Below are 24,580 nucleotides of genomic sequence, written 5' to 3'. Positions count from 1 at the left end.
ATTCCCCTTTTTATATAGTAGGGATAAACAAGATTTTAAGTTCTCTCTTACTGTTCAATTGGTCAATCAACCAGACAATGTATAAGATTTCTTTAGCTGAGAATACTTTTTTACGTCTTCAGAAGAAGAAAGTTTTTCCAAAATCAATTCTGGCTGCTTATTTCTCGTGTTAAACATCATCACTTTCATACGAGTGTCTTCATCTTATGTGATTCAGATTTGCCCTCTCCAATTAATGGTTGATCCATGCACAAGAACAAGCTGAATAGGCAAAGAACTCAGCTTTTATGCAAATCCGAGGGTACAAATCAATTTTTTGACCCGAACACTTCAAACACAAACATAAATGCCATGACCTGCCTGAAGGCCATTACGGGTCATATGAGAACCCCAAGTAAGGTAACACATTTACAACACCAAATAGTCGCAATCTAATTTAGCTGATCCAAAACAGTACAATGTGAAAGTAAACATCCCCCTTTCGAGGGGTTATAACAAACTAAAGGCGTTAAACATGCGTGCAGACACAACTATTTAGTCGAATGTTACACAGTTTCAGGTAGTTTTGCAATGAGGCAGCACCCGACTGGAAGAATGTATGTAAAATCTTAAAGGGCAATGAGGCAGTCGAGAACCTTCAGTTAGACCACACATGGACGAAGCCGAGTCTATTTCCAGTGTAGATCTCATTACGCTCTTCGTCGTAGAAGAGAGCTGTGATGTCTTCCAGCGCTTCTGCCATAGTGCTCCTAATTCTAGAAGCTTGCGTTCGCTTCTTAGAATTGCAACTTCTGACACCAGAATTTGCACTGCAACTGCAACCATCCGAGGGAAGACTGTTGCTTGCTTTTATTTTTGCAAGACACTTCCCGGTCAAGATATTGCTGATATTGATAGAACCAGCTGCACCAATGTGTACATCATTACATATTTGCCCACACGATCATATTAAGAGGACCAAACCAATGGAAACCATTAGAAAGGGAAATGTATATTCCATCTCAATCTTAAATCAAAACTAAGATTTAGTCGCTTTATATACAATTTCTAATGGATGCATATTGATTTTGGTTTAAAGGTGTCCTTTTTTGAAATTAAGAATTTTCTTTGAAGTATCTATGTTTATTTAAAACATACCGTTTCCTTCTGATAAGGGATCATCGGAATCAGCTTTGCAGTACGAAATGATAAGGTCCTGATCACTCGTTATGTAAATGTTGTTGGTATTGCAATCAGGATGCCATAAAAGGTGATCCTCGAATGAAGTCACAAGCTCCCCACGGAAGTTCCAAACAGCTACCGTTCGGTTTCTAAATGTCAGGAATAACTGGTTCTCATACAAAAATATAAATGCAGATGGAGTCATGAACTCCGTTCTGCTAACTTCTGTTAATTCAGAATCGCGGACCTGCAGCAAAAACGAGTAAGATTTTATTGGACATGAACTTCAAAGTAATTGAAGATGGCAAGATACTTACATCAAGAATCTGAAGATTCTCATTCTCTTGCTTGACTAAAAGCTTTTCATTAAACTGCTCAATGAAATCCACTTTCTTGTTTCGATGAAGTAGATGGTTGAAAGATTTAAGAACAGTTCCATCCTCAATTGAAAGAATCTTTAGAGGAACATATCCGCTGGCCTTGGTAAATATTAGTAACATGATTCCTGGACTGTTTTCCAAAGATCACATGAGAAAAGAAGCTTAAATAAATATGATATAACACCTACTTACTCCAACATCAAACTTTAATTGGTGCGAGAGCCAACCACAGCTTCAGAAAGCAGCTTCACATGTTTGCAGAAGCAACACAGCAATGTGCTCGTGTGCATCTGCTGAATATTAACGGACAGTTTGAAATTTTGACCACTTAATTGTCATTAGAAAACAACATAAGAATCAACCATGTTCAGACAAGCTTACATATGCATGAACTTTTAAAATCATTTAAACCTCATGAAATATAAATGCAAATTTAAAAAATAATATATACTGGCAAGTGGCACCATGAGAACCGCTCCGCTCAGCGATCAATAAACAATATATCATCCTAATAAACATATGTAAACTTCAGTTCTCTAAAGGAGTGATAATCTTCAGATTTTTTTCAACCTTAGATGTAAATCTGAGCAATCTATGAGCAATCTTAACCCTTTGTGCACATTTCCCTTGATAAATCGAAGAAAAAAATTATTTTGCCTATGAGAGAAGAGACTTAGACATGTTACCATGCTATGAAATATATCACAATAGCACTTATTTTGAGACAAGAAACAAATTATTTAATGCAAAATATTAATGGTTAAACCATACTTGGACCACCATTTAGTGCATCCTAAATGTCTATTATACCAGATTTATAAATTGAAGCCAGCACGTGTATGGATTTACGTCAACATAAAAAATTACCTGATCTTAATCTCTTGAACATTTTTATCCGAGATGGAGTACAACATCGTATAATTTTTCAAGTCAAACACCTTGTATATGCTGACAAGAGAAGAAACATACATATGTCAACAAAGTGCAGCAATCGTGTGATAACACAATGAGATTTTTTAAAATTTACCTATCTTGTGCAGAATAAGTAAGAACCTTCCCATTTACATCATCAAACTCCACAAACCCAGGCCATTTCAATGATTCTGACTCAAATAGAGGAAAACCAGCATCTGGTTTACCCCTTCGAATGTATCTGAAATAGTTTTGCGGCATGCATGAGTAACAAAGTGCAAGAATTAATAGAAATCATTTAAAATGATGCACAGAATCCCATACTCAATCCTTGTGGTTCTGCATTTCAACGAACTAAAATTATCTGAGGCATAAACTGAGACGGTGATGAGTGAATCGTTATTCTTATTGTAAAATAAGCTCCGAATGACTTCATCAGGACTGACATTTAAAAAGCATATCCTCTGATTTGTCTCTGCATCCAAGAAATATACAAGTCACATTTCAATATCAAATCTGAAAAGCAAAATATAGGCAAAATTTTTTTGCAAAGGTAATTTGTCATTTTCCTTTGTAAATCATCTACCTCGACTAAATGCTGCACAGACACCAGACTGAGCAAGAGCAAAGACAATATCATGGGCAGCAACTATTTCAATAATTTGTGACCTCTTCTTGAGAAATGGCAACACCATGGAACAATGACCCTTGGGATCATGAGTATCATATTCCTCCTGAATCCAATATAATTTCAGTGAGACCATGAATATAAAGATTTAAGAAAATACCAAGATCACCCTTCAAACTCATTACTTCTAGAAATCTAACAATTACTTTTAAGAACTAAAAATAGCTATGTATGACAGAGGACTAGGCCAAGCCATCAGAATCAAGGGAAAAAAAAAACATATCTCTACACCTTCACACCTTCCAAGTAATTTGACTGAATATTCAAATAGCCATTAGGCTCATTACGTTATCTTGAATAGCTGGAAATTAAATTCAGCAAATTCTTCATCCCTTAAGCTAGCAAGTGAGGAAATTACTGGGGAAACGAGGTCAAACTTGAACTCTTTCTCAATCAAAGCCAAGTCTAACAATAAAAGGAAAAACGACAGGGCAATTGAAAATTGGAATTCATGTAACTTTCTAAGTAACAATCCTGGATGCTACTTAACACGTCATCCTACATGCATATCCAAAGATCATCATTATAACAATTTCCTTTATCAACTAGCAACTTTACTTAACAAGAATTTTCATCTACACTGTAAAATATTACAGCAGGTGCTTGCATTAATGTGTACAAAGCATCGAAGGAGCGCGTGTAAGATATTTAAAGATTAAAACCCGTAGAGTTAAATTTCACAAAAGGACAAGCCAAGTACTTCGATGAGAAGTATAACAAAAGGGTAAGTTCATTAACTAAGGATTCCATGATTGTAGTTTCAACATAGATAATCAAATATCAATAATTCCAAACTAATGTGCCGGACTGGCAATCTCCCACTAACATTCATCAAGCATTCTCTACCAGTTGGAAAAGGCATTTTACAGGTCATATCCACACACCCCAAGGAAAAAAAAAGAAAAGAAGAAGGGATAATCCCCCAGCTCCCCTTTTTGCATGCATAAATATGCTCCATTAAACAAAAACCATTTAGCCACCATTTTGGACGAATTTTATAAACGGTTTAATTTATTAATAAATAGAAAATAGTGATGAATAAATAAATAGTACTTCTGGGTCCACAGAAATATATAGATGAAAATGAAGAAGTATGACAATTTATAAATGATTTATAAATTTTGCCAAAAAGAGATTAGTTAATGATAAAATAAAAAATGGAGGCTTAATTAATGATAAAACCAAAATAACCCAACTTTTTTAGCTAAAGTATATCCTCTTGACATTCCCTTATTTTTCTGAAAGCAATCTTCTACGATTGTCTTCGTGTTTGGCCAAAATTATAAACAAGCATTTATATATATTTTTTAAATCTAGGTCTGGTATTCAAATCTACATACATGTAATATTCAACTGATTAAACATGAGAAATGCACAAATCTCCATCTGAGTTGTACTCAGACACCATGGAAAATCAATAAGCAACTAAACCCTAAATTTTCAGCAATGTTAAAATTAACATAAAAAATCGACTCAGTTTTCTGGAAGATCAATTTAACAATCTAAATACATAAAATATATAACATAAAAACTAACACTTAAAAAAAAAAAAAAAGACTTTTTACACAAATCTAACCTGCAAAAGGATGTTGCGGAATCTTTCCTGAGCGTTGCTCATGCTGAAAGCACGGTCGCGCTTAGAGCAAATCTCTCGCCGTTGGAGCTTCTTCACACTGTTCACAAACCCATCGAAGCCCCCACGGGGACGCTTCTTCGCCACCACACGCCGCCCACGACATGGCCGTGGACTCGCCGCTATTCTCCTACCATCCATCTCAAAATTCAACGTCGATACAACCGTTTATAACAATCTAAAACCTAAAGTTCATACACAGATACACGAAAATCTACCAAATTTAGTATTCTCGCCTAAGGTCCAACGGCTAATTTCCAAGTAAAGAAAAATCAGTCTCTCTTCCTTTTTCAGCTGGGTTTCGAATTCTTTGTGTACGTAGTTAAACAAGCACGTATAAAATTTACGTACAGACAAATTCTCCTCTCTGTTTTGCAGAAGGTAAGGAGTGAAGCGACAAAGAGAGAGAGAGGGAGGGAGAGAGAGAAGAGAGAAGGGGGTCGGGAATAGAAGTGGTGATGTTGATATTCCGGATTTAAATCAGTTTAACATCCGCCGGACCGGACCAGACCGACCCGAGTTCAGAATTACCATATCCATTTAATTTACATTTTTTTTTTAGCTAATTACTCTTAAAATAAATAGTTTGACCTTTCTTTGTTTCTTTTTCGTTGAACTAGTTGAATGCACTTCCTAGTTTTCAATATGGAGCATTAGCTTGCTTCGGTATTATGAGGTTCAATATTCTTTTTCATATCTTAGAAATTTAATTGAATGTCTCCTCTATATTTTTAATCATTGAAAACTCGATTTATGGTGTCAAGATAATACTTAGGTCATTATCCAAATGGATTTCAACTCAAGCTAGGATCTTTTAGTCCATTAACATCATAAGAGCGTTACATGACTAAATAAACTTTTTTTTGTTATTTGAAGACACATGCGCTACAAATTTAGAAGGATACGAGTGTAGCAAATAATAGGATTGGGAATATAGATGCTACACATATAAAATGTATAACGACCATTGGTGAAATTTCTCCAAAATATGAAGTACCTTTATTTTTTAAACAAACTTCTATCAATTATTTTTTCTTCAAAAAATTATTATGAAATATCTTTAATTTGTTCACGTAGATGTGTAAAAACGACTTGATATGACTCTTTCTAAGGCACGCTTCTTCACAAGTTAAATTTAACAAATCTTTAGAGGTCGGCAAGACATTATCCAACTTTAGAAATTGGCTTAGATGAATTGAGCCTTTAGCTTCTGTTTGGATTAAAATTAATTTTTTAGTAAATTTTATTAAAAATTGATGAAATATAATTTAAATAAAAATAAATTCCAAACCATTGTTTAAGGATTGAGCCGCCATTCAATATGAGTGGAGTAAGGCTCGTACCGATGCTCCCTGCCCCACAATTCCTTAGGAATTGAGCATTCCCAATCGAATTAAGCTTCTTAGAGGCCTGATAGAGGCTATCATCTCATATTCTCTCCCCTCAGAGGGTCCCTCATTATTAAAAAAATACCCCCTCCCCCCACCCCAAATGTGAGATAAAGTGCTCTATTAAGCATAAAGGAATGTGCTACACGATTTTATAGGGTTTATATTGATTCTCACAGAACAGGTGGGACCCATCTCATTAAAAAAATATCCAAAAATCATGGGACCCACCTGGACCTACCTGCTTGTGAAAGACCTGTAGCAAGCCTGTGAAAGTTTTTCCCCGGCAGTTTGGCTTATTCCATAATTAAAATATGTGCTCTCCATTTCAACAACTTCATGGATTCTTTTGTCAACTTGCCTCCAACTGGATCATATAAAACATCAACTCCTTTAAGCTTTCTTGCCTTCAGAAATCCCTTGATACTGTCAATGATGTTTCCTGTGCTCGAGTCAACAACATGATCAACACCCAGGGACTTCAGATACTTCACCTTTTCCTCTCCCCTATCAGACAGCCAAACCTAAGTTATGCTGCTACAAGCTTTGCAAGGTAAAACAAATTCATCTTCTTGATACAAAAGGCTTGCTATTCGTACACTTGCAATGTCTAAAAAGTTAATAAATTCGGTAAATTGGTACCTTGCAACAGCGATAACAATGGCGCCACAGATCTTTCCGATTTGTACAGCAGAAACTCCAACACCGCCAGCAGCGCCAAGAACCAGCAGTACCTACAATTTCATACAATTGCAACATAACCACATACTCTTCGACCGGACCAGCACGCAGTTGTGCTCTATGGAGGAGGGCCACATGTGATGTTCCATACGCGACTGGAAGTGCACCAACAGCAACCATATCACATCCATCTGGTACTCGAATTCTTCAATCCACCGATAGAATTCAAATTAAATGAAAATCCAAATAAGCTCATTACCAAATTAGTACAGAGTAGAACGTTATTCCTTTCTCACCAAATCAACTTTTTGCGATAAAAAAACTAAAATTAACATCAACGCGAGTGATTAGAGAACAGAGATTGAAAAACTTCTTTAACATAATTATTGAAATCCATTCTCTTCACAGTATGTCGTGTCTAACATATTCAAATGTCGTTCCCATTTCCGTGCAAGCTAGTAGAAGAAAGAAAATCAAGTAAAGTAAGTGGAGATGCATACAATTCAGTTTCGTCGGCAACAATGAATTGGGCGAATGATCCGAGGCCAGCAAAGGAGCAAACGGCGTTGCGATTTTGAACTTTGTGACATTGGATCCCACCGACTCGACGGTGCCCGAGTAATCGGATCCAGGTATGAAGGGTAAAGGTGGCTTTTCTTGGTACTTGCCGAGGATTTGAAGGTAATTGGCGAAGTTCAAGCTGTTGGCTTTGACTCGGACTCTCCCTGCTGTAGGTGAGTTGAGTTGTGGAATCGGGTGAGCCTTTGAGAGAGTTAATGGCGAATTATCCGAATCGTCTACAGTCTACTCGTATAGTTGGGTCACCAAGTTTTCTGCAGAGTAAAGCTTGCATTCTTCTCCCTCGCTCAATCCTCTCTTAGTTCAGTAGCATACTAAATGGATATAGCCTAAGCTCCAGGACAGTTGCTTAATAATGATCGGTTAGTTTGTTCCTTTCCTTTAATTATAGGTTTTGCAAGTGGGGAAATACCTGTTATCCCAGCAAATATTAAAAAAAAAAAGAGGTTGAACCCCAACCTTGAGGGCCCCCACGGCCTTGCCCTTAGAGTTTTATGAAGGAAGTAAATCGCGGGATGTACCCCAACAGATCAGGCAGGGAACAAGAGCTCTTGTGAAGGTATGTCTCTAATTGTTTGCATTTTATGATCCCAAGGATTCTAGATTTGTTTTTACCCAAGAAAATAAAATTATATTCTAATGTGATTATATCATTCATATAACGACTTGACATCTGTACCCAAGCTATTATAACAAACGTACTATTCATTTTGGGATGACATATGTTCAACCCAAGTGCACATTTTATTTTGCAGAACTAGACAATTCATGGACTCTTTTGGGGAAGCTATAAAATACATCGACCAGCTGTACTTGAAGATTCTTTGAAGGAGCTCGCATCCTGGCTGGCAAGGGGTTTAATAACCATAAACATTTCCCATACTTTCAGCCTCTTCGAGGTCAGAAGCCCGACTAGTTCCTTGACTATGTAAAAGGAATTCGAATTTTCTATGTGTATCTTCACATGAGTGCTTACATAAGTCTGTTATGATTATAATTAAGGGTAGAAAACCAGGCAATAATTGTCTCAGAAATCAAAATTCTCGTACCAGCATTCTCATATCTTATCAAATCTTGGAAAAGAGCATGTAGATATTACATTATTTCAGTTGATACTTGATTTTAATCTTCCCCTCCGTCCTGCTTGCTTGGATTAATATATGTTTAAATCGAATGTGTCCTGATCTAAGCTGTTTGTGGTGACAGGCGAATCTTGCTTTTGCCGCCTTGAAGGGTAGAAAAGCAATCGGGAAGGTGATGATTGCTTTCGAAGATCACAAAGGTGAAATATCTAAGCTTTAATTCGCAAACAATTTGAGATGGAATAGCGAAATTTTTTCAAATATTTAACAATCATAAGTATCCAAAGGTCTGTTGGTAACAAGGCTAAAGGATCTCGTTCCAATTTAACAGCGGGAAGATTTCTATTCCAATTGCTGGACAGGCCTAATCATCTAATCATAAATAAATGCAATAAGAACTAGCACTTCTGTTCGACTTCAGATGTTTCCACGTTACCCTGAGTTAAGGTTCATACTTCACGTGCCTCTAAGGATGGCAACGGAGCGGATTCGCCAAAACCCCGTCCCGCCTTAGACAGGACGGGGTGAGAACGAGGCAACTTTTTACCCCGTTTATTTTTTTTTACATTTTCAAAGTTTCGAGTTATGTTATTGTTAAAGAATAAAATACAAATACAAAATGAATTTTTAACGAATGAATTGTCTAGAAATAAAATTATCCCGCCCCAGGGGCGGGTTTTTTTGCCATCACTATGTGCCACAGTAGAAAATGCAAGTACGCCTCATATGCGAAAAGTTCGGGGCGGGGCGGGGCGGGTTTTTTTGCCATCACTACGTGCCACAGTAGAAAATAAAAGTACACCTCATATGCCACAAGTGTATTTACCTTTATAGAATATACATGCCATGAGGTAAAATTAAGGCGATAAACGTCTTTAAAAATATTGAATATTCAAATAACCTGTTAAAAGAACTCCACCTCGTGTATTATAGTTTTTTTAAGCTTAAAAAGAAAAGAGCAGACCAAAATGGTACTTCCGTACAGTGTGTAGTTAACTAGGAAGATAAATGTTGGCGCATTGCCAGGGAGGATGCATGAGCAAAGTGTTTTTGGCTAAGAAGTACATAAGGATATCCAATAACTGATAAAAAATGAGCAGGCTTGGAAAATGAAAGTATTTCATACCAAACTTTATTGTTCTCATCCAGTGTAATTGAGAACCGCTCTTCCCCGGCCTGCAGATAACAAAATCGTGGCATGGTCATACTGTTATGAGCAAATGAAAATAATAAGCTCTATATGCCAAAGATAATAACAAATTAAATCATTTTGGAGGGTCTAAAAAGGAAGATTATATCAAACACAGTTATGCAATGTTCCCTTCATGCTTATTGAAAAAATTCATCAAACCACATTAAATCACAACAAGGGATGTGCACATGCCGGCTGCTATCAACTTGGCAAAAGGAAAGTGATGCGATGGACCAATCAAACAGTAGCAAACTAACCCGTGTTCCCAAAAATTTGAGGGCAGCTATGTTTATCTTTTTCCTCCACTTGGTTCAATACATTGCTAGAGCTACTGGAGTATCCACAACAATAAAATCCTCAGCAACCACAACATGCCAAGTTAGTTTCAGTACACCCCCCACTATTCTAACATGTTCTACTGAGATAGTCATTCTTGTCGCAATGGACAAAACAATCGAGGATATAAAAAAACATCACAACTCACATTTTCTCAAGAGAGTTGTAAATTCTCTTGCTTTGTTCTTGATGTGAAAAGGATAAAAAAATCCCCAACAATACCAATATGTAACTGTACAAGTGAGTGTAGAAATATTTTGTGAGATTGGATTCTATAGGTTTATTTATTTGGTACTTAATCCATTTCATTTACCCTTCAAAAGAAGGCATCAAGACAAACTACAGAAAGAAATGCATATAACAGTTATAACATAATCTCAAGTGAAATGAGTATTATCATGTTATGAAAACTTACAAGTAGGTGCCCTGAAAGAGTTCCACTGCCAAAACCGAATGAGGCAACAGCTTTTTTAGGGCTTCTGTTTTCATTAACATACACCACTTGTAAAGGCATCATGAGCCATGGGAATAGTTCCTTAACACAGACACAGAACTTCACTCCAGTGTGAATAGGAGTCCTTGGATCAACAAATGCCCAGTTCAATCCAAAATGCCTGCGTGTTGAATTAATCCTGACATTAATTGAGAATCGTGGTTTTGATATTTGTGCAGTTCATCATATTTATGTATAAACAAGCAATAAATTCTACATAACCTCCAATTCTGAAGAGCACTTTTGCCCTTTTCAAAAGTCTCACAACCCGAACCAACTAAAACTCGGGTGTGGTTGACTGAAAAGCCACTGTCTGATAGCTCTCTATCTTGCTGAACGCTATCTGCAGGCTTCACAGTAGACCCTCTGTATTTGCTGTCATAGTTGAAGTCACCAGATCTGCCAAGAGAAGTGTAACGTAGAAATAAATATACTTGGGGGAGAAAAAATAATAATAAACATCATAGTTCAAGAAACATGACATTTACTTGTCAATGCATGTCCTTTGTTCATGAGGAGATGGACGAGCCCAACACAAGAAAACCATTTTCTTCCCAATATATACGGATTCTAACAAATAAGAACAAAACAATAAATAATCAAGAGCTACGATAGACTAAAAATATTTTTAAAAAATAATATTTAAAAAACTGTTTCAAATAGATGTCAGAAATTTGTGTTTATATCATGGAAATTAGGTAGAGAAGGCATCATTTGGGAGGCTCAAAGCATAGCAAATGGGATGCAGCTCACTTTCCTTTATTATGGGTCGTTCACTACCAACTCTATGTTATAACTATGACAATGGGGTATCACAATTACCCCCACTTAGATGTCAGAAATTTGTGTTTATATCATGGAAATTAGGTAGCGAAGGCATCATTTGGGAGGCTCAAAGCATAGCAAATGGAATGCAGCTCACTTTCCTTTATTATGGGTCGTTCACTACCAACTCTATGTTATAACTATGACATATGGGGTATGACAATTACCCCCACTTAATGCCATGAAAATCTTGTCAGACACCAGCACAGAGTCCAGGACTACCCGCATTACACATACATTTGTCTATTAACACCGAATACTACCCTAAGAATTGCTCAGATACCAGTTGCATCAATCGAACATCTCTGCAAAGATTGTATATTGAACAATTCCTTATCATGATAATAAAACAGCTATATAATGTCCAAGTTTTCAGAAACTGAAGCTCAACCACAAGAAGATTCTCACATTACATCTGGCAGAGTTGTGCGATAAGGCAAAGTAATGGAATATCCAAATACAATAGTGATTTTCTGATACCATCATCCTTTAAATGAACTTACAATTTTTATGTAGCACATGCTAAACAGAATTTAACAAGGGAGGTGTACTAAAATACGTAAAACCAACCAACCATGACAAAACTTCACCCACCTAGTAATCAACCTATTCCAATCCCTGCCTGAAACCAAAAACTGATTCAATAATGAGAACCTGAGATAGAAAGGAAAGAATGAGCTCAATTCAGGAGAAAGTGCAACCCATGATTTTTTATAATCAATTAATAATCAAAAGCACAGTAAAAATCTGATAATAAATGGCACTTTGAAAAAATAATTGAGAACTATCGATTTGTTATTTCTGCAGTGCCTGCAAATGCAATAAATAGCAAGCAAGACTTAGAAGGAATCTCAATTACAGTAATATGATTCAGTACATAATTACATAGCAGTCAGCAGACCATTAACCAAAATATGAACATGGAAACATGTCATGTTAAAAACCTGTAAGTAACTTGACAATCATGTTAATGACTTTATCCCCCACGGGATATAAAAAAAAATTACATCTGCAACAACCACCAGTTGGGCAACAAAATAACTGCTTAAATGACATTACAATTTTTTAATCCCCAAGGAATAGTTACTCTTTTCCGATCAAAAAAGATCTTGCTCTTCACACCTGCAGCCACTTCTCACTTATCAAACCATAACTAATCTATCCAACCCAGGCTTAAAATTCCCCTTCTGACTGTAAATGGAACTTAAACATTAGAATTAGGACCTTGAGATTTTAAACCCTCAAATCTAGAAGTCTAAATCAAGAATACTAGTATTGCTAGAATGTACTCATTGCTATCTAGGATTTCTGACCCTAAAAACATAGCCAGGTTTTGGCTTTCGGGCACATGAAAGTTAAAAATTCCCAATTTTGAAGCTTAATTTGAACTACCTTCAACTTTTATATAATCGAACCCTCGTATTGATAGCGTACATATCAGAAGAACCTTCATCATAGAGAAGCATCACAACCAAACAAATCCAGCGCCCAAACAATTTCAATACGAGATTTGTTTAAACTATATCAGACGTTCTTCAATGCATAACATCACCGGATTTAAAAACAAATTGGTCGGGAAAATATGGAGCTACATATTTAACCTCAATTTTGATAAATTAGTACAAAAGTATCTTAGCTTAATTAATCATAGAATGCAGAGCGTATGTGGATTACCGTCAAACTTTCGGAGATTCTACGTAAAACTGTGATTTGGGTTCATCCACTGGAGCTCTCACTCTCGTCTCTAATGGGTCTCCACTCGCGGACACATTTTGTTTAAAATAAATAATTGAATTTTTATTTTTAAATAGATTTGCAACAATTTAAAAGGTTCGGGACCAAGACTGCAATTATCCCTACAAAATAACATTCTTCGAATGGAAAAATGAAAATGTCATTGTACACAAATCTCGTACGTTAATTTTTGTATTTAAAACGTATCTAGACCACATTTAATATAGATTTTGTGAAAAATGATTTTTAGAGAGTGTATAGTCTAAAAAAGAAAAAAAAATAATCACTTATGAATACACATGTAAAATTATTTTATTGACAGAATGTATAATTAAAATAAAATGAGTTTCAAATAATATATACCAAACATTGCCTTATCTATATCTATAAAGATTTTATTTTTTGCACCACGTTATAATTACAATGAAAGTCTCTATGTTTACTCATTTTGACACTTACATTTTCAACTTTTTTTCATCGCAAATTATTAACCTTCAATTATATCAACACGTCTCGTGTCTTACAATGATTTTTATCCAAGTATTCTCCTAACATGCATGAGATGCAAATATTTTATCAAGCTTTTTTATTTATTATTTGCTTAGTTAAAAATATAAGATGCAAATTATTTAATGCTATCTTAAACAAATTATTTGTATGAAAACTATTATCAAAGAAAATAAATAGCAAGCAAGACTTAGAAGGAATCTCAATTACAGTAATATGATTCGGTATATAATTACATAGCAGTCAGCAGACCATTAACCAAAATATGAACATGGAAACATGTCATGTTAAAAACCTGTAAGTAACTTGACAATCATGTTAATGACTTTATCCCCCACTGGACATAAAAAAAATTACATCTGCAACAACCACCAGTTGGGCAACAAAATAACTGCTTAAATCACATTACAATTTTTTAATCCCCAAGGAATTGTTACTCTTTTCCGATCAAAAAAGATCTTGCTCTTCACACCTGCAGCCACTTCTCACTCATCAAACCATAACTAATCTATCCAACCCAGGCTTAAAATTCCCCGTCTGACTGTAAATGGAACTTAAACATTAGAATTAGGACCTTGAGATTTTAAACCCTCAAATCTAGAAGTTTAAATCAAGAATACTAGTATTGCTAGAATGTACTCATTGCTATCTAGGATTTCTGACCCTAAAAACATAGCCAGGTTATGGTTTTCGGGCACATGAAAGTTAAAAATTCTCAATTTTGAAGCTTAATTTAAACTACCTTCAACTTTTATATAATCGAACCCTCGTATTGATAGGCGATAGCGTACATACCAGAAGAATCTTCATCATAGAGAAGCATCACAACCAAATCAAATCCAGCGCCCAAACAAGTTCAATACGAGATTTGTTTAAACTATATCAGACGTTCTTCAATGCATAACATCACCGGATTTAAAAATAAATTGGTCGGGAAAATATGGAGCTACATATTTAAGCTCAATTTTGATAAATTAGTACAAAAGTATCTTAGCTTAATTAATCATAGAATGCAGAGCGGATGTGGATTACCTTCAAACTTTCGGAGATTCTACGTAAAACTGTGATTTTGGTTCATCCACTGGAGCTCTCACTCTCGTCTCTAATGGGTCTCCACTAGCGAACACATTTTGTTTAAAATAAATAATTGAATTTTTATTATTAAATAGATTTCCAATCCTTAAAATTATGCCCTACGCTTTAAATTAATATTTTATTACATACAAAGTATTTCAATTTTGAATGAAGAAAAATGATATAATAGTTTGAATATATGAAAAAAAATAAATATTTTTTCAGAAGTAATAAAGTGTTAAATATAAAAAATTTTATTGAAATATTTTATTAAAAAAATTCAGCCCTAAATTTATAGATACTCTTTAACTTGTAAATTGTATTCTTTAAAAGATTTTCTTTGATATAAAATAAAAATTATTACAATTGCAATCTCAAACTTTTTCAATTATCGCAACTTTTATCTTAACTTTTCATTTATAACAACACTAATCCCAGACCCTTTTGTTCTGTGCGGTGGATAGTTTGGATAAAATTTGCAACAATTTAAAACGTTCGGGACCAAGACTGCAATTATCCCTACAAAATAACATTCTTCGAATGGAAAAATGAAAATGTCATTGTACACAAATCTCGTACGTTAACTTTTGTATTTAAAACGTATCTAGCCCACATTTAATATAGATTTTGTGAAAAATGATTTTTAGAGAGTGTATAGTCTAAAAAAGAAAAAAAAAGAAAAAATACACTTATGAATACACGTGTAAAATTATTTTATTGACAGAATGTATAATTAAAATAAAACGAGTTTCAAATAATATATACCAAACATTGCCTTATCTATATCTATAAAGGTTTTATCTTCTGTACCACGTTTTAATTACAATGAAAGTCTCTATGTTGACTCATTTTGACACTTACATTTTCAACTTTTTTTCATCGCAAATCATTAACCTTCAATTATATCAACACGTCTCGTGTCTTACAATGATTTTTATCCAAGTATTCTTCTAACATGCATGAGACGCAAATACTTTGTCAAGCTTTTGTATTTATTTTATTTGCTTAGTTAAAAATATAAGATGCAAATTATTTAATGCTATCTTAAACAAATTATTTGTATGAAAACTATTATCAAAGAAAGGATGTACAAATTAATATAATGTTAAGAATAACAATGTAAAGGTTAAAAAATAAAAAAAAATGTAATTGTAACTCCATAATTAATTCAATCTATAATTATTGCATTCGCCCCTCGAGGCATGGCCTAGTGGTACAAAGGATGGGAGTGATGTTATCTCACGTCTTGCTGACAGCTGCAGTGTGAGGATTCGATTCCTGAGACATGAAATTTGACTTTTTGTAGACGCAGTGTACACGCAACTCTTGTTCCCTGGTCTGTTGGGGCACATCCCGCTATTTACCTCTCTCACAAAACTCTAAGGACGGGACGATGGGAGCCTTCAAGGTTGAGATTCAACCTTTATAATTCTTGCATTCTATTCTCCCACAATTTGTTAGTCCATAAACTCTGGCCGCACAAAGGAGATACAGCAAATTGAATGGGCTTATTTGACGGCCCAGTTCAATGTTGGCACTCCGAGCCTTCCACCTCGTGCCCGTGATATTAAACACAATAATTTATTTTTTATTGAAAAGAAAATGGTCCATAGAATTTTTATAATGAAAACTTCCCTTCCCTGAAACCCTGCTAAGCAATTTCACAATCTATAGCTGTAGACATCAATTTATGTTGGTTTGCAGTCAATTTTATTGAGTAGCAATACCTGAAACCGACAAATACTGAGTTAAACTTGAGTTTCCACAACACTTACCATTCCTCTACTTATCAAACTATGGTAATGGGACCACCAAATTCTAATTCAATAAAACATTAAGTTAGATAGGAAATAAGAGGACGTAACGCGGTGATAGAATTCACTTTTTTACGCCCCGTGTTTCCATATGACGATATGGGAGCGATGAAAGGTAGAAGAGAGATCACATACCAAACATTTCATAATGCTATAGCCAGTATCCCTTGCGGCGATAACTTATCATTCGAACTGAAACTCATCAATTCAAGATCAAACTCAAACCATTGGGATTTATAATCATTAACTTTCTCGATACATTTCTCAAGCTGATCTTGAAAGAATTCTGTACAAGCCAAGCATGCATTATCTTCGCTCGTCTGCAGCCCTACGCAACGTAAAGATTAGCTTGCTTAATTTTCACACACAAACTTTAAATGTCACTTTCTATGACAATTCTTTTATACAAGAAAAATAGGAGGGAAACTGATATTTTGGACCACAGTTCACTTATAAAATAAACAATGAAAATCAGTATGCATTTCAGAAACACACTGCAGAAATTAGGACCACCCTACAAACCCAATCTGCAGAAGCTAACTATTTGAAAAATAAGCTAAATAATTTCCTGAATAGGGTTTAAAGTAGAAGAGGCTCTTCAGCTATACTTGGAAATATTTATCACATTGTCCCATAAACCAAGAGTTGCATGAACTGATTATGGATAAATTAATTAGAAAGCATCCACTTAAAAAGAACTTTTGTACTGAAAAACCTAAATTATAAGTTAAAGTTGCATATACAAATAAAAAAAGATGTTTGTGCACACTTACTTCACGCATAAAGAAATGAGAAAACTGGAAACAATTCTCAAATTGTGATGTATATAAAATTCATACCTGTACTTTCCACATATAATTTGTCACTTGAAAGTACGCAATTTCTGAATTCAAATGGCAATCTAGCATATTCAATTGAGATAAAATAAAATAAAATAAAGGAGAGAGGGATAGCAGGAAATAGATGAGGTTTTACGATTCTAAATAGACAAAAAGTGAAAGAAGTGCAGAATAAAGTACAATAATAAGTCATTAAACTACGATAATCATCAGTTTATTACCAAAACTATAGTTGGAACTGGTTGGAAAATTTTATAATGGATTCTTTGAGACAGTTAGCTCGAGCAGAAATGAAAGGTTTAAAGACTCAAATAAGTTAAAGTTCTGAAGTAAAATCAATACATAACTGCAGTAAATGGCAGTGGCCTAAGTGATAAGGAAAGGTGGCAAAACTATATAGTTTATAAAAGAATCCAAGAAGCAACTCACAAAATGTAAATCGTCTAGTACAAACTCAAATGAGGAGCTCTCAACTGATTTTGTTAGGGAGAGTGAAAACTGAAACAAAGTTTTAAGCTATTACTTCATAATCAAAAGTTCATCCCACACCCTCGGAGTTCAACTCTTTCAGTATGACCATACCATAGGACTTTTCTATGGTCAATGTAACACAAATATATTCAAGCACGTCTGATAAATAGACAGAGATATGCTTTTTACAGAAACGGAAACATTTAGCCACTTTTCTCTAATCAACATAAAACTAAAGTCACGCTTATCAATAGGAAATTAAAAACTATTCGAACAAGAAGGTGACGAAGAGATACCATATATGAGATCTTAGGTTATTCAACGAGATTTAGCAACATTTGGTTAAGAATATTAGCACAAACATAGAAGAAAACGACCAACTGTGAATCGTCAAAATTCACTGTTCAACATTCATTAATGGCATGTATGTTATACAAGAATAAACATTAAAATGAACAAGATTTTAGTTTCATTTTCTTTTCCTTTTTTTATATATTTGTTCATTGTTGTAGAGTCAACATTACCAAACAAGCCATAAGTGAATAATAAAGGCATCTTAGCCAGAAGGGAATCATCTTTTGGAAACAAGACCGAGCCCAAAAAGATAACAAAATGAAGGCAACAGCAAGAGGAGCTCCCTTCAGTCCAAGCACAGAGGAAGAAGGACATGAAACTATCTCCCGCATCATTCCTTCAATCACAGTAGCATTAGACTTCTTGTATTCTACTTGTGGTTAAATGAATGAGTCGCTACTTGTGGTTAAATGAATGAGTCGGCAGCTAATTCAACCCCCAATATCGTCCATGAATGGGCTAAAGGAAGCTCTTTTAGACCATTTCTCATTGTGGCCAGAAAGATATGTGGCCATGAAAGAGAAAGAGAGATTAAGTAGAACGGATTGACTGGGGTGGTAGAGTCGTGAAAACGCTTCTTTCTTCCATATTTTGGACCTTAGCTCCACTTAAAAAGCCACTTATAGGCGCTTTATGCCCAATCATTCTAGATAATGCTTGCATCCTCTATCTTTCCATGACTGTTGGCACGGAGTTTCAAGTTCTCTTCAAGGTATAATATTGAGAATGCTCATTGAATGAGCAATTCAATAAGAGAGCTCGGATCGAATTGGAATATCAATACAAGAATAGCTTCAAGTACACCTGTTACAATTTTCCCCGCCCAATAACCAATTTGTTCCCGAGCTAAGGAATAACCAGTTACACCAAATGATGCGGTCAATACCTCGAGAACCACCATTTCAAAATAATGATCACATTTTCCAAAGGACCAAGAAGATGTAAAAGAGTGTGAAGGAGAGAGAGGGAGGGGAAAAAATGATTAACATGCAAGTATTTCAGTGAAATTTCAAGCTTCCAATGCTTAAAAGTCTATCAAATGCTTCTGAACCTTAAATCAAGGCAGATTTTATGCTAATTATGCGACAAATCCAAAATCCTAATGATAACACATTCAATTTAGTAGCTAATATTCAATTAAGATTTGTTTTCCTAGCTCAACACTGGAAAACATCAAAGCATTACCTCATTTTTCTTTCCCAGTGAAACCTGAAATGGAGCAACACTATTTGCAGATGGACACTGAAAAACTATTCTTTTTTCTGTCTCCATTACCAGATAGAAAAATAAAATAAGAGTGAGGTAGAACGTATTCTGTAGCACAAAATGAAGAAATTGAAATCAAATTTCTATTCTTGATTGAAAAAAATGCTATAATAAATCATAAGCTTCTTAAAGTTTAAAACGAAAGAAATATTGAACAGATACAATAAAAATCCATTAGCAATTAATAATTCCTCTAAACCTTTGTCCAAGAGAGATGAAAACATGAATTCAACTGCAATTACCTATCACTTTTCCACAAACCCTAATGTTACTCGGAAAATCAAAACCCATATTCCAGGTTTCACAATCACAATCATCCATGTCAAAAATTAAACTATCTAATCTTTCAGAAATTACTTAACTGCTTGCATTTGTGATGGAGGAGCTCAGATCAGTTGAAACCCTAGATCACCAATGATGTTAATTAAAAATGGTTTCATTGAAGTTCTTTGAACAGAAAATGATAAAGAAAACACGGATAAGATAGCAGGTGGCTAAAAAAAAATTAAATTGATTGATTTAATAATATAATTGTAGGGTCAGGAAAACCAAGAAATATAAATTACAAGGGGAAGATGATAAGTCGCTTTCTTCATGAGAGTCAGAGATGGGAAAGCGACTTCAAGATCTCTTCAAAAATCTTGTATATAAATACACAAGAAGAGAAGATAAATACACATATACGTATACAAAAAAGAGAGTTGTTCTGTTTACATATTCTGCAGCTAAATGATCTGAAAATGGCAAAAACAAGAAAATATAATTCTTCTGCAACTTTCTGTGAGAAAGAGAGAGTGGGAGACCGTGAACAGTATACACCGGCCGGAGATTACGAGAGCGTAGGGTAGGGTAGGGCAGGCTAGGGTAGGGTGGGGTGGCGTGGGAGGTTAAACTTTGACCACCTCTCAACTATTTTTGTCCGGAGGGGTACCCCACTAAAGCTGCACTTTTTTGTTGGAGGAACAGTGGTGCGCTGTAGCAGTTGTCGGAATCTCACACGATAAAGCTTTCTCATATTCAGACAACTATTTAAATCAAACACGTGCATTAGTGGCGAATTTTTTGAAATACCCATGTTTCAATAGTTAAAGTACAGCATAATTCACTGATAATTTTCTTATTTTGTTTAAAATTCTTGTTGAAAGCAGAACTCTCCTTACTTCCATGTTTGGACGGGTTTATAATTTGTTTATAAAGAATTAAATTATGTTTTATTAACATATTTTGTGAGAAAACAAGTATCTACTCATTTCTACTTATTTATATTTTAAAATAATCATAAACAATTTCTTAACGTAATTCAATTTTCAATTCCTTAATCACTTTCTTCCCTTTCATTGCAGCTCATGTTTCCTTGTCACGCCTTCCATTCTCTCCAGCTATGATAAGAAGCTCAAGAGATTCTCGAGTAGTCCCGCAGTTTGAAAAAAAATCTAAGTGTTGCTTTTATTTCTCATGTTGTTCTTGTGTATTGTATTATTCGATTTTATATAAAGTTTGAGCAACTATGATAAAAAGCTTAAGAGGCTCTCGAGTAGTCGCACAGCTCGAACAATTTTTTTAAGTGTTGCTTTTATTTCACACGTTGCTCTTGTGTATTGTATTATTCGATTTTATATAAAGTTTCTCATTTATTCTTTCCTCTACTCATTCAATCGAGTATCAAATACAAGCAATATTGAACTTGATGATATTCATTATGGATGTACAACAATTCAGCTATTCTTTCTTAGGGTTTTTAAAAATTCTCTCATATGTTGCGGTACAAAAAAAAAAGAAAATACCTAATTTTTAATTTGGATGCTACGGTTCTAGATTCTCTAGTCCTTTATCAAAGAAGGATTTTACAATAAACTAAGGAAATTAGGAGAGGAGAGAGTGAAGAAGGGAGAGAGTTGAATTTATGATATTTCTTGTGGTAAGGGGTCTTTTTTTCACAATTATGCCCCTTATTACCATCTTAACTCAATGAAAAAGATCTTAATTTTGCTATTGAAATCAAATTCATTCTTGTTTTCATCGAAGGCTACGGTTCTAGATTCTCTAGTCCATTATCAAAGGAGGATTTTACAATAAACTAAGGAAATTAAGAGAGGAGAGAGTTGAAGGTATGATATTTCATGTGATACGGGGTCTTTCTTTCACAATTAAGCCCCTTATTACCGTCTTAACTCAATGAAAAAGATCTTAATTTTGCTATTGAAATCAAATTCATTCTTGTTTTCATCGAAGGTTGGTAAGAACTAAGAGTTGAGGGACAATGGCCCCTTACCTAATTGGGTCCACCAACAAAGCAACGGGGTACTTGATCGAGCAAGCGGCAATTTGGTTTCGTGCAGCGCCCCGCAGCAGGAAGAGGTGGGAGCAAGATTTCATGATCGTGGTTGTGAAGAAAATATTTTATTCTTGATAAATCACGACATAAACTGGTAAGTATATGTTATTACCATTTTCTTCTTCCAATTTGATCATGATTAAGAAATTTCCCTTGTATACAAGTACGGCAGGTGAAGTAATTCTATTAGGGAAATTTTTTAAACGGCCATCACATCATAGTCCAAGAGAAAAATAACACCTTTTGAATTTTAAAAATGCTGTCCTTTTAGATTAAAAAATAAATTTAACCTTATTGAAGTGACCATCAATAAGAGTAAGATGAAAGCTATACGCACAGGATGGAATTTCACAGAGAGTTCATAGATTACTTATATGAGATGAATTATTAAAAAATTACCCCAACAACACTAACCGCACGTGAGTGTCTGTAGAGAACTTGTAAACTCCCAGCCTACACGTGTAGTGCGCTTCTAAGACTCTCCAACCTCTCCTAACAAAGTCCTTAGGTTTTCGAAATAGTGTAAAAAGAAGTGTTTCGAATGATTGCTGTTTGACTCGGACTTGTTCTAATTCGAAGAGTGCATAACCACATGGATAAGCTCACACTAACTTGTCAATTTGGGATCCATTCGATAATTTCCTTGGGAGGTATTGGGATTCAATCCCTTTAACTGCAAATTCAAAAGTCGTTTTATTTCACTCATATAAAGAGAGGGATGGGTTTCTCTCGCTTTGGCATAGCAAGCCCCCAGTGGGAGGCTAGCACGATAGGCTATATGATTGGACAATGTTTGGTTGGTAAATAAGGATCGATCCAATTTGTTGAATAAATAGTGTTAATTATATAAATAGAAATTCGAATGTTCAGTTCATAAGGACCCCCGTTGTATAAACATTCATCAACGGATGCCGCTTCCCAAATTTTCGCACTTAGGCGCACAAACGTGCCATTGGTAATGATTCTACTACGGTGCCACAAATTTGCAAGCTGATCTTGGTAAGTTTAAATTTAAAAATAGCTGAAAAACGACAGCGACATTTAACTAATTTGGAACAAAAACGGAAGAAAAACATTTTACGAGTTGAAAAACCTGAGCAAAGCAAATTGAATAGATATCCTATGAAATTATTGTACACAAAAATCAATATATGTTTTCAATTCTACTTTTTGTCCTTTATGAAATTTGAAACTATTTTTTAATTTATTTATTTTAAAGAAATATTAGTTCTCTCTTTTGCAAAGTGATTTTTTAATGCAACGATATTTTTGGTAAAAATGACAACGATTTAAAAAAAAAAATTAGAAATGTAATCCCAAATTTTGACTGGAAAAGGGAGTAAGAGAGAAATCTAAAAACTGTTTGTCAAAGTCAAATTATTTAATTAATTATAAACTAACAAGTAGTTATCGATCGTATTTGTAAATTATCTAAAATAAAATAACTTTATATTCAAACTTGTTACATATTTTTATAATGATAATTTCTTATGATCAGAAGCAATACTACTGAAATATTTTAAAAGGTGGGAGTATCTCTATTATTCTATGTTAATTATTTCCTAATGAGTAATGAGTTAAAATTACATGAGAGGAGAGGTTCCTATAATTTGCACCGGAAATATTGTTGCTATTCTTTACTTTATCAGTGAAATCGTCCTCTTTATCGAATTTTGTCGTCTTCAAGTTACTTGTTCTGAATATATGTCATTACTCGACTACGATCCTTATTTGGTAGAGATTACATCAAAGTTTGATAGAAGTGATAGAATGTGTGGTTAAAAAATTATGAATCCTATGAAATGTGTAGTGGAGATTAATTGTTAACTTTGACTTAAATTTCAATTAAATTTTTTAACGGTATGTACACCATGACTTTGACAAAGGAACCCAAAACTTTGGATGACAATTAAAGAAACTTTTATAGAGGTTTATATCTATTTCTAATACATTCCTTCCCTTTTTTAAAATTACACAAACCTTTCTCATTTCAAGGTTTTAAATAACTCATACCTCACATGACATTTATGATAATTTCGTAGGCATCCTCTCCATTTTCAAAAACTACACAAACCACCCTTATTTCAAGTTTTGAGTAAGGTAAACCTTCATCGACCATTTTCTTTCATATTTTAGCATAAATAATACTTATTAGTGGTAAATAGTAATGCTAAAGTACTCTTACAAACGTTCTTTCTTCTCGTGGCTTCTTTAACAATAATATAAATCAAAATATTATTTTAATACTTCAAGCTGAATGAGCACCAAAGCATTATTTAGATACCGATTTTTTAAGAATACATCACCTAAATAGCGAACATGATCTTTGACTATGACCACATAGACAATTGACACGAAATGATAAAGAAGTGGTTTTCTCATTTGAAAGATAACACGACGCATCGACATTCTCACCCAATGTCTCTATTGAAATCCTCATATATATATACCTCATAAACAAGATGGCATGTGGGGATGGCAATTGGAAGTTGCAAGCCCAAAGCAGCCTTCCTCATTCCCTTGGGAAGCAGTACATAATCAAAATAAAAGTATTCTCGGTTGTCTCGTTTATATATTTACCTATTCCTAGTATTAATTTTATTTGTTTTTAAATACGATTCTAAATCTAAAATTAAAATTAAAATTAAAATAAGAATAAGGACAAAACCATGTTTCCTTTAATGCCTTAAATCCATGGCAAATCGGAGAACCCCCGTCCCAAACGGAGCTAGGAGCAATATGCAGCTGGATAAAGCACAACATTTTGCCATCCCCTACCACCATGAAGATCGCAAATACTCTCTCTTCGAGAACGAAATAGTAGAAAATAGTGGTT

General features: G+C 34.5%; 2 protein-coding genes, 1 long non-coding RNA gene and 1 pseudogene across 6 annotated transcripts; 1 reads left to right on the top strand and 3 right to left on the bottom strand.

Moving 5' to 3' along the window:
* Positions 1–337: 337 nt before the first annotated feature.
* Positions 338–5,238, bottom strand: LOC111405529. Its single transcript, XM_023034464.1, has 8 exons — positions 4,718–5,238; positions 3,040–3,187; positions 2,778–2,928; positions 2,569–2,694; positions 2,409–2,489; positions 1,479–1,671; positions 1,138–1,408; positions 338–903 (listed from the first exon to the last, which is right to left on the bottom strand). Exons 1-8 carry the CDS (start codon positions 4,913–4,915, stop codon positions 638–640), a joined length of 1,434 nt encoding a protein of 477 aa, XP_022890232.1. The 5' UTR covers positions 4,916–5,238; the 3' UTR covers positions 338–637.
* LOC111405530 lies at positions 4,778–7,696 on the bottom strand (annotated as a pseudogene).
* On the top strand, positions 6,940–8,269 carry LOC111405532. Its single transcript, XR_002704810.1, has 3 exons — positions 6,940–7,037; positions 7,303–7,981; positions 8,178–8,269. It is a non-coding gene; the product is annotated as an uncharacterized LOC111405532 (long non-coding RNA).
* A 1,043-nt stretch (positions 8,270–9,312) lies between these two features.
* On the bottom strand, positions 9,313–14,738 carry LOC111405531 (UPF0548 protein At2g17695). Of its 4 annotated transcripts, none has more exons than XM_023034465.1 (6): positions 14,624–14,738; positions 11,945–12,004; positions 11,014–11,095; positions 10,748–10,924; positions 10,448–10,664; positions 9,313–9,680 (listed from the first exon to the last, which is right to left on the bottom strand). In XM_023034465.1, the coding sequence occupies exons 3-6, from the start codon at positions 11,070–11,072 to the stop codon at positions 9,501–9,503; spliced, it is 633 nt and encodes a 210-aa protein (XP_022890233.1). In that variant the 5' UTR covers positions 11,073–11,095; positions 11,945–12,004; positions 14,624–14,738; the 3' UTR covers positions 9,313–9,500. The 4 variants fall into 4 exon arrangements, with proteins under 4 accessions (XP_022890233.1, XP_022890235.1, XP_022890234.1 ...); XM_023034467.1 differs by having other exon boundaries at positions 10,448–10,646; XM_023034466.1 differs by lacking the exon at positions 14,624–14,738 and adding an exon at positions 13,025–13,128.
* Positions 14,739–24,580: the final 9,842 nt, after the last annotated feature.

This window comes from Olea europaea, chromosome 12 (assembly GCF_002742605.1).
Source record: "Olea europaea var. sylvestris chromosome 12, O_europaea_v1, whole genome shotgun sequence".
NCBI classification, from domain to species: domain Eukaryota; kingdom Viridiplantae; phylum Streptophyta; class Magnoliopsida; order Lamiales; family Oleaceae; genus Olea; species Olea europaea.
This window is presented reverse-complemented; position numbering and strand designations above follow the sequence as displayed.

Bases quoted from the DNA above. Each gene is read 5' to 3' on its own strand.
- LOC111405529 (XM_023034464.1), bottom strand. From the start codon at position 4,915: ATGGATGGTAGGAGAATAGCGGCGAGTCCACGGCCATGTCGTGGGCGG. The intron at 2,929-3,039 runs GTAGATGATTTA...TCTTGGATGCAG, and splicing joins CTGTGCAGCATTTAGTCGAG to AGACAAATCAGAGGATATGC. The intron at 1,672-2,408 runs GTAATTTTTTAT...TTTGGAAAACAG, and splicing joins GTTCAAGAGATTAAGATCAG to TCCAGGAATCATGTTACTAA.
- LOC111405531 (XM_023034465.1), bottom strand. From the start codon at position 11,072: ATGGTTTTCTTGTGTTGGGCTCGTCCATCTCCTCATGAACAAAGGACA. The intron at 10,925-11,013 runs GTAAATGTCATG...TTCTCTTGGCAG, and splicing joins CAAAGGACATGCATTGACAA to ATCTGGTGACTTCAACTATG. The intron at 9,681-10,447 runs GTAAGTTTTCAT...TGTTATCTGCAG, and splicing joins CTCTTTCAGGGCACCTACTT to GCCGGGGAAGAGCGGTTCTC.